General features: G+C 39.5%; 1 protein-coding gene across 1 annotated transcript in view; it reads right to left on the bottom strand.

Annotated features, from left to right (window-relative positions):
• LOC126412161 (trans-1,2-dihydrobenzene-1,2-diol dehydrogenase-like) overlaps positions 1 to 11,508 on the bottom strand; it is a 124,793-nt gene extending 113,285 nt beyond the window's left edge. The window contains exons 1-2 of the mRNA XM_050081627.1: positions 11,374 to 11,508; positions 6,059 to 6,260 (exon numbers count right to left, since the gene is read on the bottom strand). Coding sequence (XP_049937584.1) covers positions 6,059 to 6,260 — 202 coding nt within the window. The 5' untranslated portion in view covers positions 11,374 to 11,508. The remainder of the gene's footprint in view (positions 1 to 6,058; positions 6,261 to 11,373) is intronic.
• Positions 11,509 to 15,847: the final 4,339 nt, after the last annotated feature.

Raw genomic sequence — 15,847 nt, 5'->3', positions numbered from 1 at the left:
AGTGAATCTCTCATGTTCGACGACGATGCCAGAATTTTGTGTCCCCCAAATTCTTACATTGTGACAATTTACTTTACCTAATAGATGAAATATTGACTTGTCCAAAAAGATGAGTCATCCAAAGAAAGTGTCCTCTGGCATACCCTGGAGAACCTAAATGCAAAATTTGTACCTACTGTTAAGGTCACTGGGACGCAACTGCTACAATAACAGTAACTTGCAAGGCTTCATATGCAGGCGTCCTTTCAGAAATGCCACACTGTTGTGTGAGGAAGTTAATGTACTTGGGCTTGCCCAGCTTGCAGACATCCGAGGGCTCCATGTGAATGCATCTCGGATATGCTTGACATTTTCGTCAGTCGTGCATGGCCAACCAGTGCTCTTGCCTTTGTATATGCTACCAACTTCCAAGAATTTTCAATGCCAGTCATAAATCTGCTTGACAGAGTTGGCTTCTTTCTGAATCAATGACAGAATGCTTGTTGCACTTGAATAATGGATTGACTTCATGCAAATTCTAATATAACAAAATGGTTTCTTTTGTCGTTTAGTCACCATGTTGCTAAAAGCAAACAACAGTGCAGCTGTGTCAAAACTTTGAATCTTTCTTTATCCTGTGATATGTGTAATGTGTTTTATCTTTTATAGTTTTTCTGTAACAAATAATTGAATTCTGTTCTTCTTTTTATCTTTTTGTATCATTTGGTATATTGGCTGCACCCCAATCTTTCCCTCTCCTCAACAGTAATGCTTTGGTATTTATCTCTGTTTAATAAGCATTAATCCACGTTTCACCCAGATGAGCTTCTCACCATTTGCACTCCCATACAATTGAAGTCTGAAGAAACATTTCATCCAAGTAAGCTTTTGGCCATTTGCATTCCAATATGAAGTAACACAGTTGTCAGGGGACATATTTTACCCTCCATATATCCATGTAAATAGAGAGAGAGAGCTATGGAATGACTGACTATGCATGGAAAATTTGGAAAAGCACATAACACAACATTATACTGTACTATATATATTGTACAGTATTTAAATTGAAAGAACATTACACATAAAACATCTAAAAACTTACCAAATACAGAAACTAGATAAACATCACTCAATTGATTACCAACAATAACACTATAGAAATTGTGGTGTCACCGCCAGACACCACACTTGCTAGGTGGTAGCTTAAATCGGCCGCGGTCCATGTAGTACATGTCGGACCCGCGTGTCGCCACTGTGATCGCAGACCTAGCGCCACCACCAAGGCAGGTCTCGTGATACGAGAGTGGACTCGCCCCAGTTGTACGAGAACCTAGCTACCGCCCAGTTGTACGAGAACCTAGCTACCGCCCAGTTGTACGAGAACCTAGCTACCGCCCAGTTGTATGAGAACCTAGCTACCGACCAGATGTACGAAGCCTTTCTCTCTCATTAGCCGAGAGACAGAATAGCCATCAGCTAAGTTAATGGCTACGAACTAGCAAGGCGCCATTTGTATCAGTGCCTATAGCTTACGAGTATTCAAGAGAGATGTATTCCAAGGACTAATAAAAAGATAAGTAATAAGCATCTACATACTTTCCTTCTTATTCATTTATAAGTTCTCATGTTCCAGACTTCACGCCCGTCTGCTTTAGCCGTGCGTGCCCTATCGGCTACAGCGTTAGTGTAGCTTGCATTTTCAGCCAGCTAAACTTCACGGTGTCGGCCCAGCTACCGACACAACAGAAATTACAAATAAAATACTATGTTACACAACATTTACTGCAAAATACATGACACCATCATCTGCTTTACCACTCATTTCATACAGCAGAAATAATGCCTTTGTCACCTATCATCTCTAATTTTGGTTCCTAGTTGACGATGAGTGCCCAGTCGTTTTGGTCTTGTAGATCAATGTTGCACTGGAGAACATCATAAGCAGACTGGATATCTTTGCTGTCATTACACTCATTGCAGCATTTTCATGAACTGAACATTTGGCCCAGCAATTCTTAACAGGGGCCAGACTGATGTTTCGCTACACCTGCTCTACAGTGTTCAAATTTAGAGATTTCAAGAATATTTTCATTTCCTCATTTGAATCTGTTATTGTTCGGCAGTAACAAATCTATTATTTTTAGGATGTGTTATATCCAAATCTGCAGTGTATCACATTTTTATTGCACTTCAATTTTTCATAAAATTCTCAGGTGACATTTTATAAAAAGAATAGACTGTTACTTACCACATAGAGAAGTGGTTGAGCTGCAGACACAATGGAAAGACTTTTAAACATTTAAGCTTTCGGACAAAAGAGTCCTCCTTGTGAAATAGGAAAAAACACGCACGCGCAAGCACAAACACAAACACTGTTTCCGGCTACTGGGGCCTCAATGTCTCCTTTATGTGCTGAGTAGCAATCTATTCTTTGCTTATTATTATTATTATTATTATCTCATCCTGGACATCAATGTTTAACATGACTTTTTCACAGACTTTGTAGTTTCTTATATTACTCAGAATGCCAAGATTTTTTTTTTTTTTTTAAATATGCTGCGCAACAGAATTAAAGGATCATATTTCCCTTTGCTAAAGTTTGAGAAGTGGGTCAACAGTATGTATAACCTTCCCTTATAATGGGCAAGAGTATGGCACCCTGCAACATCACCCTCGGGCTTGACAGTGTTTGAAACAGCAAGGTGTCGACATATGAAAGAAAGGCCACAGCTCAGATGTTCTGTGACCTGTAAGGTGGATTAATGTTATCACATTGGCACCAAATTTCATCACAATTCTGCCCACTGTCTCTGTGGATGTGTGACACAGTCAGTAGGTTGTCACACCTCCTCTTACCCACATTTCACCCTTCCTCTTGATGCCTCTGTGATCAAGATCAGAATTGCGATGCCTGGCATTTAAATCACATGGTTTTGTTATCAGTGGCCAGGAAAATATTCCTGATGTATTGCCGCTCTGAACAGGTGCGGAAAGGCCGCAGAGGGTTGCGTAAATGACACCACTGGAACCACACCTTTCCCTGGGGCGTTGTGTCCCATACATTTCACGGTCGAAAATGACAGTTTTCAGTGCGTTGAGCAACTGGAAGATGTTCTTCACAACTTCTGAAACTGCTGACATCCTTTAATGTTTCAATTCCTCTCCATGGACATTGTGGGCCTGCACGCTCATCAAACTTTATCACACCCATCTGGAGCGCAGCGCGATCCAAATTTTTGCTCTTGTGTACACCTTGGAACCACTGAGGACTGTTCAAAGCTGTTTGATGAAATTTGAAAGTGATCTGAAGCTGTTAAAGCTGTTTCTGCTTTCTCAGCACTTCTATTTTGTGTTGTCCTATGGCATGATCACAGCGGATGCACAGTGACACATGCATAAATAAAATGGCGAAGGGTCCCTCTGGGACCCATCAGTTTGGCAAAACCCTCAGAGGCACCCACTCACCTTCATTGTGAATTTTAAAAATGTACCTGCACAGTCAGAACCAATGACAAAGTCCAAGGCACTTGCTGACTGGCAACCTTCCTTTGACATATTCCGATTCCAGGTGGCCTACTATCAGGTGCAAGAGCAACAGTTTAGTGGTGAAAGGCCAGCAGTGTAACCCATCTGCAGGAGCCTGAGAATCTCATCACGGATTCTGTCTGCACAGGTACATCTTTAAAATTCACAATAAAGACGGGCAGGTTCCACCGAGGGTTTTGGTGAATGGGGAGGTCTTGGAGGAACCTTTGCAATTTTATTCATGCATGTTTCCATGTTGCATCTCCCTGTGATCATGCTACAGGAGGACACAAAATAGGAGCATTGAGGAAGTATAAGCACCCTACGTAGGCACCCTTCACTTCTTCAGATCATGTTCAAATTACAATAAATTGTTCTGAATGGTCCAAAGTGGTTCCAGTCTCTACACAAGGGCAAAAACTGCAGAACGCTATGCTGCAAATGAGTGAGATAACATTCAATGGGGACACAGCCCCAAAACGTGTGTACAGAAAGTTTGAAATGCCTGAAGGTGTCAGCAGTGTCAAAGGTTTTGAAGAATATCTTCCTATTGCTCATCACACTGATAACTGTCATTTTCGACTGTGAAGTGTTTCATTAATGCCATTTATGCCACCGCCTGCAGCATTTTTGTACGGATTCTGAGCAGTGTTGTGTCTGGAAGCTTTTCCTCGGTCACTCAAAAGAAAATCACATGATTTCAATGTTAGGCATGGCAGTTCTGATCTCTGTTGCAGAGGCGTCAAAAGAAATGATGAAATGTGGGTAAGAGGGGGTGTAATGACCTTCCGGTCATGCGACATATTCACAGTGGCATTGGGCAGAATTGTGGCAAAATTTTGTAGTAACCTGTTATTCGTTAAGCTACCTTACACACCACACGAACTTCTGAGCTGTGGCCTTTCTTTTGCAACACCTTGTGGTTGAAGCATTGCTGAAACTGAGGCTGACATCGGGAGGTTGCCAAGCCTTTGCATCATTACAGGAGATAGTTGTACGCTCCTCTGAGCCAAATTTCAAACTTAAGCACTGCAATGGGTGGGAATTATGGGGTTTTGAAAATATGATCCTTTAATTCTGTTGCTCAGTGCAGTTTTCATTCCTTGCACTGAAGAAAAACAGGTCTTGGGTAGAACCGGGAGAATGAAGATATTTTCAATTTATTTATTGGACAATATTTCCAAGACAAAATATGAAGGCCAACTTTGGGTATGGATGTTCCTGCTCACGTCATCTAATTTGTTCCCATTTTATGTAGTACATCAGTTTAGTTTGTTGAGAAAAGGATATCCAGTCATCATTGCAACAGATGATAAAATTATTCACAGGCTGCTATTTCAGTAGATTTTAGCACCACTCTTACAAACATTTTGCTCTCAGGATCGCTTGTGACACAATGAGACAGCTGGCGCACTCAGGCCCTCTGTAACTTCTACACTCAGTTGTCATAGACCTGCTTCTGATTCTAGTTTCAACTACTCTGACAGCAGAGAGTACTCTTTTGTGAAACACGTTATAGTACATGATATAGATTTATTTTTCTATATCAGCGATCAAGTCATTTGGATCTCCAATTGCAACAACTTTCTGTTGATGCAGGGTGAAAGTTTAGAACACGGTTCACATTAGTCTCTTCTATTGTTGCCATTTATTCATCTGTTCCAATTCCTTCTCAAAGTTTCCTTTCTTTGTTCACATCTGCTTACTGATTTACTGTTTGTCTTCTACCATTCATTCAATTATCAATCCGATACCTAGCTCTTCCGTTCTTTTCCTTTCCTCCTGCCTCACTACAGGTGCATCCCTCTCACCCTGATGTCTGAGTGACCTGCCCTTCCCTTTCAACCTTCCCCAACTTAACCCTCTGCCCTCCCCAAAGATGGAAATAATAATTCTAAAAGTTAGGATCTTGCTATCACTGTTACGTGTGTGTATTTTGTGTGTGTCTACTGGCTATACTAAACATTTTGCCTTCAGAAGGTAAGTACTGAGTAGCAATTTTGTTTCGTAATTTATTAGTGATCTGTCTTTCACAGAAAGAACTATGTAAACATCGTTGAGGAATGGATAAGTACATAGGCAAAACATTTAACACAGTAGCCCAGTATCACCTGATTTTGTTTGTAATAGTTACTCTCCAACCAGTCGGCTATTCCAAATGTATTATTATTATCATCCTTTTATTTAAATCTGGGCGATTTCATCACATGACAATTTGATGAAATTTACCCAAAAAGACATTCTTTCAATCTGAAGAGGTACATGCAGTAAAACGCTGTGACAAGATTTTTAACAGTGACATGCATGCACACTAAGGATGTTCCTTAATTTAAAAGTAACCAACAAGTATTTAACACTGAAGGGAGAAAATAGTGGGAGACATAGCTATACCTGTACATAAAAATTCATCTATTTTTAATTACATAAATATCAGGATTCACAAGTAAATTAGTCTGAATGATTGTGGCAGTAATACAATGAAATACAGATACATTTCTTAAGCAGTTCTTTACTGCAGTGTAAGAGAAACCCCTGTAATGATAATTTCACTTACCAATATTGGGATCTTTCGCAAGTTCTTCGTATGAACCATATGCAGTTGGAATAGAATGGTGCTTTGCAAAATCTTGAGCTCTCTTCAGCTCCCTAGCAGCAACAGCCACTACTCTATGCTCTTCCTGTGGTAGAGTGCTCAGTGCAGTAACAAAATCATGACTGATTTTGCCAGCACTGGCAATTCCCCATTTGGTTGCCATCTGTAAATGTTAAAATTTGCAATTATTTGAATGGCACATATATCACAAAGAAAAACAAAATCACTAACATCTGGAACACACTGTCAGTGATCCATGAAATACTCCTTACAATAGCTGACTGAATAAGAGTTTACACAGAGAAGGAAATGTAGATTGTGGGTTAATTTCTGTGTAAAGTTAATTATTCACTACAATGCACATAATTTAAGAGACAGTAAGGCAATTTATTGTAAGTGAAACCTGCATGCTTTATTAAGCTAGGGACAATCCTCTACATATTGCTCCTGTAGAGGCCGCAGAGGCACGGTTAGACTAATTACAGTGTGCATACAGGCATTGAAGCAATCATTCTTTTGGCTTTAGCAGAATGGAAAGAGCCCTAATAAGAGGTACAATGGAAAGTACAATCAAACAATGGAAACTCCACATTGGAATATCAACACTGAAAGAAAAAGATAGATTGCTACTTACCATAAAGATGACACGTTAAGTTGCAGAGAGGCACAATTAAGACAGGCACATTAGCTTTTGGCCACAGCCTTCACACAAAAAAAAAAAAAAAAAAAAAAAAAAAAAAAAAAAAAAAAAAAAAAAAACCTGACAGCTTGGACCAGAATGCAGCTGTCATGTGGAATGGAAGCAGCAATCTGGAGGGAGCAAGGAAGGGGAAGGGGAAGAGATAGCAGTGTATGGGTGGGGGGAGAGAGCAGTGCTGTCCAGTCGACTATGCAGCAACTAGACTGCCAGCAGATGTTGCGTCAAGCGTTGGGAGACTATGGGGCAGGGAGGTGGGGTGGGAAAACAGAGCAAAAAAGGAGAGGAGCTGGGAAAGATGATGGAAGTGTTGGCAGAGGGAGCACACAAAGTGGGTGGGAGATGAGAATAGGGAGGTGTTATGACAGCATGGGTGGAATCTATTAGGTGAAGGGTGTGGGAAGAGGACATTACCGTAGGTTGAGGCTGGGATCAGATAATCGATAACCTTACAACACATTCTCCGCTCCCAAAATCATTCCACCCTCAACGTACAGAAACATATTGTTCCCAACACCCTCCACCTAACAGTTTACACACCTTCTGTCCTATTACCTCCTCCTCATTCTTAATTCCCACCCCTTTTTGTGTCCCACCATCTGCCAATGCACTCTCCCACCTTTCCCCATTCCTCTACTTTTTCATTCTGTTCACCCTCCCTTTCCCCATCTCCTTGCCCCACAACCTCCTGATGCTCAACCTCTTGGCAGTCTAGTCCCTGCATACTCTGCTGGACAGCACTGTTCTCTCCCCACACATGTACACTGCTATCCCTTACCCTTCCCTGCCCCCTCCAAATTGCTGCTTCCATTATACGAGACAGCTGCATTCGGGTCCGAGCTGCCAGAGATGACGGTCACATGTGCGTGGGGTGTGCTTGCTTTTGTGAATGAATGTGTGCGTGTTTCTCTTTCTTTTTCTGATGAAGGCTGTGGCTGAAAGCCAATGTGCAAGTGTGTCTTAATTGTGCCTGTCTACAACTTAACATGTCATCTTTAAGCTAAGTTGCAATCTACATTTTCTTTACAATGGAAGGTACCCTCTGCCACACACTTCACAGTGGTTTACAGAGCATAAATGAACAGGATGGGCACAACAAAACTGGCCCAGAAATTTTTTTTAACATGACTGGTGCAGGACTGACCCTTGTTAATAAGCATCATTGTTTTTATTCATTACAGAATCCTTTTCGTGCCATTTTTCCACCACATTTTGCACTGCATGGTCTATCAAAACACTTCTAGTGTTTACACCTTATACAACCAGTTCCACATACATTTCCCAAGAGTTGTGCTCTGCATAACACTTGATAATGAATGTGCTTTTTTGTGTTGTATTCAACTAGTCTCTCATTCACTGAAACATAATGACACAGCGCAGTACTTGAGACAGAGGATGTGGGAGATGTGCAGTCATGTGACAGTAACAGACTGGTGCGTCAAAATGATGGTTTCCAGAATTTTTTGTTATTGGTCAAAGTCATTTCCTTGACAGTCTTATAAATATTTTCTGAGGCAGCTTTATTTTTCCCTGCTCGGTAGATAATGATGAGAATAAAAAAAAATGGTTTAATTTATTTTAAAGAGTTATTTACATTCTTGACAATGATAAACTCTTTTTTGCTGTCATTCTACCCATAAGCTTTCAGTATTAGTGTGGCATTATCTGGTATTTAATATATATAAGGTCAATATTACTTGTCCAACAGAAAAAAGTTTCGATTATAATGTCAGCACATTAAAAAAGATGGATAAGAAAATCTTCTGCAGCCAAGATCGCTTGGTATTTTTATTTTATTTCACAATGACCAGTTTCGACATAACCTTACTGTCATCAGCAGATCTGTGGAACTTCATATTAACATGCACGTATGCCACTAATACAATCACAACACTTTTCACTCACTGTACTGGTGGCATGTGTGCATATTAACAACAAATTCTGAAGAGCTGATGAAGACAGCAAGACCCTGTTGAGATTGGCCATCGTGAAATAAAAATACCAAATGGTTTTGGCTGCACAAGATTTTCCTATTCACCAATGACAGATAGCTCCCTGCAAACATGTGCAACCTATATAAAGCATAAGAAATTATTTTTGCACTAAATTAACTTCTTAGATAATTGTATAGCTTTCTTTTTTTCCCCTCGCTGAATAGTTCTTCATTAAGGTTAGGAGAACTTCTCAATTGTTATTGTCCCCTCTTAGAATCAGAGGCTACTGAATTTGGAATTATGTTATACCACAACCAAAAATAGGCCCATTTAAATTAATATCTGAAGAAATTTGAAGGAAAGGAGGAAGATGAGTTAAATGCCCTGTCAATGATGTTGCCACTACAGACAAAGTGCAAGCTGTGGTTGAGAGAAGATGGTGAAGGAAAATGGCTGTGCTGTTCCAAGGGAACCATGCTCAACCTTGGTCCCAGTAAGACAGTCACCCCTCTAAATCATGGCTGTGGTGACAGACTCATGACTGAACTATACCAAAGACTGAGATCTATGCTACATTAGAAGGTGACAACCTGGTTATTAATTAGTGAAGGAGAAATTAAGATTGTGCTCCAAGACTGTCCTGCGGTGGTGTGTGTGTGTGTGTGTGTGTGTGTGTGTGTGTGTGTGTGTGTGTGTGTGTGTGTGTGTGTGTGTATAACAGAGACAAATGACCAATAACTTAAGTCTTATGATGAATGTCACATAGCTACATACAACATATGCCAACTACAAATTTGGTGAAAGAAGAGCCACTATGTAACTATTATTCTGACATTCACCCTAACTGATTTAGGGAAAGTACAGAAAACTTAAAACTGAATAGCAGATGGGGATCTGAATTGCCATCCTTGTGAATAACATTCCAGTGTCCTACCACTGCACAATCTTGCTAAGAGAAGCAAATGGAAAACGGAGCAGGATTTAGAGGAACGTTTGATATGAGTCGTTGGCTTTGACCAGTGACATAGGAAACATGCAACAAATGCTGGAAACAATATGGTGACTATAACAAAATGGGCAAAGCTACAGATCTGTCTATCACCACAACTAGGTTTTTTGTTTCTATCAGAACTGCCTTCACCAACTTACAACCAGTCAGTCAGCTGTCAACCTAACTTATACCTTGAGCTAAGCTATAGATCAATGTGTCACTGCAAACAGTTCTTTTTCCACATTTGTTGGCTTGAGCAACTAACAACAAAACTGTGAATATATGCACCGAAAGGTGATGTGACAGCAGCCATTAATATTACGTCATTGGCCAAAGCCAAACTCTTATCAAACAAAACTCTTGAACTGTTGAAGCAAAAGTTTTCACGAACAGTAGAAACATTAACTGTTAATTCATTTTTGGTGTCAACAGTACATCAAAATTCATTGCATAGAAAATAGATAGGCCTACCACAAAATCTCTGAGTGTCTTTGCAGTTAAACCTCAACAAAAATTCACATTCCTTCAAACACACAAATTATTTTAGCTATGCCCTGAACAAGAGAAGCAACTAAATCAAGTTTAGAAGTGTGATTAATGATGGATTCACCAAGATGCTAGTGGCATTGTGTTTACATTTGTGGTCTTTTCTTGTGCTCAAATACGTGTTACATCCACAAAGTTTCCTGTTGTGAACAGCTGGAGAACTGTGTGTTACCGGTATGTAAAAGATTTTGCATAGCACAGCTTAATATTTCATGACTCAACTTACACATACCTGGATGGGCCATACTCACTACTTACTTAATACAAAATAATGAAAAATGTTAACATTTCTGCTGTTATTTCTTCCTGCAATTTCCTAAAAAATTATTCATCTGTAGAACAAGAGCTCATGAAGCAGGAAAATTGTAGGTTTTAAAGTTAGAAGAATTCTTTTGAGTGAATAAGCTATCATTGAGCAAGTAACAAAATTGTTTATGTCACTTTATTTTTGCCCATACAACTTTAAAGATGAATATGATCACCTTTTTACTGTTTTTTTTTTATTTTTTTTATTTTTTTTTTTTTATAATTGGGTCATTATTATTCCTTCTCAACAGTAACAGATTATAAAATATTTATATTTACATGCAAAGTCAACTTTACTGTGGAATAAATAAGTAGCTATTTACTGCTTAGTTTTATACCCCTCTAGATTAAGTAATAGGCCCTTTATGTACAGTAAATAATTATACTGGTGTTTCATTGAGCCCTCGGCGCAATTTTCATATTATATAGTAGCCATATTTTTGTGTAATGTAAAGGATATTTACCCAGAGTTTATTTCATACATTATAGAGTGATATTAGGCAAAATATAACAACTCTGGTCTTCTATATGCACACTTCTATATGTTTTTTTTTTTTTTTTTTTTTATAGAAATCCTTCAATGCTGTATGTGTATTCAGAGTAACACTTGATTCATTTGAAATACATCCTACTTGGTATCTTCTAAAACGGAGGACCATTCAAACATTATCCATGGAAAATATAATTCAAACTAAAAGATTTGCGACTACCGTGCAATACCACAATCGGCGGTCGTTAAGTATGTGCGCAACGTATAATCTCTAATATTAGAAAAGAAACTTATTGCTACATAATTTCTTACTTGTTAGAAGGAATTAGTCTCACTCCAGGGCGAGAGCAATCTGCGTTTACAACAGAGAATTTTAGCCTTGTAGCTATTTAAATCAGTAGCAGACGCTGGTATCATTCGTTATATAATGGAGGCGTATAATATTCCACGTTGATAAACTCTGACCCAATAGTTCTATATCCAAGTACGAATGCAAATTTCTGGGACTGTAAGAGCAACAATCTGCCTTCGCTAGAAGAAACTGTGACTGACTTAGCGAACACAAGCCGATTGTACAATTTCCGGCAGACGCTGGCGAACTGTACCATTAAATACCGGTATTAAATTCACGTTTTCCCGTCTTCTAAAATACAGCACCGATGGTGTATTTGTGACACACTCATTTCTCATTCCAAGCTCATACCCGGCCGGGAACAGAGAACCTTCTCTAACGAATAACGTTATTCCATATTACGCCAGCAGCTTCATTGTACCACAGTTGCAGCTTATAACATTAGAGTAGTTTATTTCATTCTAATTGATTGGATTAAATTTAGCTGGCCTGAGTATTAATAGCATAATGATACTGTTAAAACAGTACCGGTAGGCATGTAGATCAAATTTTCTATGATTTCCATATCTTTTAGTTAATTTATACATTCGCTTGTTCCACATTCCTCAAGAGTCCTTCTTGACAGTACCTATGAGCATGGTATTCACTGTAATAGATTATGTGATAGGGTATTATTTGCAATTAACTACATGTAATGACAAATCAATAATTTTACAGAAATCTGAATTGTAATGGACCCACATCCATGCATTCACAAGTCACAGGAAGCCACATTGGCTCAATAACAAGTCTTCAAACTTTTCAACACACCACAAATGACTGTCAACGCTGTGAAGTGCCATAGTCATTTAGCCAACGGAACTGTAGGTGGCTCTGTTGTACTTCAACATTGCACCCTTAACACTAATTAAAGTAAAAAAACCAATAAAAGTAATATTTAGGTTTCCACTTCAGCGGCGATAAACATTCGAATCTATCAACTTTGTCATCAGTCTTCTAAAAACCGACAAGTACCAGCACATAAATCCGTTCTTTGCTTTTCTTTATAAACATTAATGCCGGTTACAATTGACCGTCCGTGACAATACACTGCCAATTTGAAAGCAACAGTGAAGAGTGATATATATATATATATATATATATATATATATATATATATATATATATTAAGGCGAGAAGGGAGTAATAAAGGTGGTTCTTCGATGACATTTCAAACTGTGCATCGCGTGGCTTGCAGAGTGTAAACGTAGATGTATATGAGTAGTGCATCTAGTAGAGTATGTATTAATAACGTGTTGAACGATGAACCCGGGCTCGGTCACCCGAGCTACCGATAAATCTGTTCAGGCAGTACTATAAAAGCGTGAGGGGAAAGCACAAGGGACCTGTGATACGTTACGTCGACTCTGGAGAAAGTTCCTATTTTTGAGGAAACAATTCCCATCGCTCTCCATGTCAACAGGTCGTTCTGTTGCGTAACATACACAAACCATCTTTAACACAGTAATGACGGACCCCGCGCTGGCAAGACTCCAGCAGCCTCACTGCTCTGTTTTTCGTCGGATCGTAAGTTATCCGATAGTAGAAAGCAGTAATGTTGCACAAGATTATGTGAACAGAGGGGAGAATCCGGGGGGGGGGGGGGGGGGGGGGATACGAGGCTGCAGCCTACTCCCCATAACCACACTTCTCTCTTCTTAATCTTTAATCCTTATATATAAAAAAAAATCTTTGCAACATAACTTTAAGACTTTGGAAATTTGAAAGTTTGCTCGTTATTGTTTTTGTTTGCTCTAAAGAATTTAGTAATAAGTGACACAAAAGTTCTACGTGCTCAGGCGTCCCCGGCTCTCGCAAAGATTTCTGGATTCAGCTCTGTATGAAAATGAAAGTAATGGGCCATTGGTATACAACTGTGTGTGTTTTCGTAGGTTTGGAGACTACGCTGGGCCCATTTCTCGTTCCTTAAACCACTTATTTCACGTTACAAATTGAAAAATTTTATTGACATTATTACCAACTTCCACCGCAATATTGTCCTCAGAGATTGTTGAAAGAGATGGCCCTAAACAGTTGTTTGTTGGTATAGGTACTTTTTAACGTTGCTAAGTGAAACAGGCGAACAGCAAGAATTCGCGAAATGTATTCGTAGTTGCAAATACGAACAACCGTTTGCATAAAGGAATGACGACAATGAAAATTTGACCAAACCGGGACTCCAACCCGGATTTACCGTTTTACGTGAGCGGTCGCCTCAATCACATTTGCTATCAGTGCACGACACACGGCCAGGGCCAGACTTCTGTATGGCGTCGTTCCAGCGTCACAACCTGTATTCGAACACACATTAAGTAGTTCCCGCAAGGGGAGGACATTTTTAATTGAAATTTGCTGTCTGGTATCGTGTGATAATAAACGATACTGCAGTGCCTGCGTTGTTAAAGAATGTGGCTATGTTCCTTCGGACATTAACGCATGTCCGGAGCTACATTACATCGTTCTTCTTGACAAGAAAGGCACCGCGATTTCGTAAAAAGAATTTCTTGATTTAAGGTTCGGGATACTCTAGCTCTCTTAGTGCTGTTTCTGCGATTTCACTATACGTTCCTTTTTCAGCTAGTGAGCCTTTATATGGTTGTCAATCATAATTCAAAGCATTTCTGTAAGGTTTACATGCGTTTTTTAATGTTTAACCTAATCGGATACGCTGGTGTGCGGCAGTGAATACTGCCACTTGGGTGGCAATAGCATCACACGATATTCCCGCTCTGAACTCGCCCTCGTTGTATTTAATAGTTCAGAAATATTCATGGAGAAACTAAAACGTTTTGTGTATTCAAAAACACTTTGTATTAAACAGGCTATATGTACAACGTGATTTTGAAAAAATAAAATCTTTTAAAAATGATAATAATACAAAATTTAAAAAATGTGATATTTTGTTTTACACGGCCAGATATAAACAGAAAACCTGTAAACGGCGATGGCACCAATTTAGAGACCTATTTCGACATCTACCGATCAAAAGCACGATGAATTCACAGATTTCACACCCTCTGCCTACTGACACTAACCTGTTACTGCAAGGTTCTAGCGATGTTGGATGGAAGTTTTTTCACCTCATTATTTACGATTGATAAACATAAGGGAAGTAACATAAATGGTTCAAATGGCTCTTACCGCTATGGGACTTAACATTTGAGGTCATCAGTCCCCTAGAACTACTTAAACCTAACTATCCTAAGGACATCACACACACCCATAACCGAGGCAGGATTCGAACCTGCGACCGTAGCCGTCGCGCGGTTCCAGGCTAAGTAATATATGGAAATAACACGTGCTACTGGTCACAGAACCAGAACCGCCACTCCTCGGAGAAGAATATGGATATATTGATATCTTGCATCATAAAAATAAAATACATATTAGGCTGTAGCATATGATTAAAATGGTTCAAATGGCTCTGAGCACTATGGGACAACGTCTGAGGTCATCAGTCCCCTAGAACTTAGAACTACTTAAACCTAACTAACCTAAGGACACCACACACATCCATGCCCGAGGCAGGATTCGAACCTGCGACTGTAGCAGTCGCGCGGTTCCGGACTGAAGCGCCCAGAACCGCTCGGCCACCGCGGCCGGCAGCATATGATTACTAGCACGATCAAGGGACTGTAGAAAGTGCCACTTTTTTTAAAAAAAGAAAAGAAAGGTGTGAATTGTCAGCAAGCTTAAGCTGTTTGACCAAAATTTTCTTCAGCTCTGTTATTTCAAAAGTGATGATGGTAGGATATTCCTCACACATCCTTGAGTGTGTGTGTTCTCCATACATATCGTAGGTTCGGCCCGTATTTAACCATATGTAGAAAAAAGCTAACGTCTTTTGGAGTTACTTGAAACACTTTCGAAATCTGAAGCCATCCTGTATCACACCAATGAATGGCAACACAACAAAATATATTCCAAACTCTGAGGCATGCTCACACGTGACTTTTCCAGTAGGTGATAAGATTATAGGTCAATATCTACTACTACAAAAAAGGAATATATTTGTGTTTCAAGGTACACCTTAGTAGCGGATTTCTGAAATACTTCTGTTTCCGACATTACATTTAGATAACATGGTAAAAATGGGGACAAGAGGAATGTTCGACCGATGCAAGTCGTCAGCTTTGGCCAGTGATGTAATGTTAATAGCTGCTGTCACGTCACCTTTTCGCGTATATATTGACAGTTTTGCTGATAGTCGGCGAAGCCAACGAATTTGAGAGCAAAAAAAAAAAAAATAAATCTAGATGTGGTGACGCATTGATTTTTAGTTTAGCCCGAGGCACAGGTTAGACCGGAAAGTGACAACTTGGTTGTGAGTTGGTGAAGCCAACGAATGCGATACTAAGAAATCCTGGTTGTGGTTACAGACTGATTTGTACCCTA

This window comes from Schistocerca serialis, chromosome 7, assembly GCF_023864345.2.
Source record: "Schistocerca serialis cubense isolate TAMUIC-IGC-003099 chromosome 7, iqSchSeri2.2, whole genome shotgun sequence".
Taxonomy (NCBI): domain Eukaryota; kingdom Metazoa; phylum Arthropoda; class Insecta; order Orthoptera; family Acrididae; genus Schistocerca; species Schistocerca serialis.
Note: the sequence above shows the minus strand (reverse complement) of the source record. Positions and strands in the feature narration are given on the sequence as shown.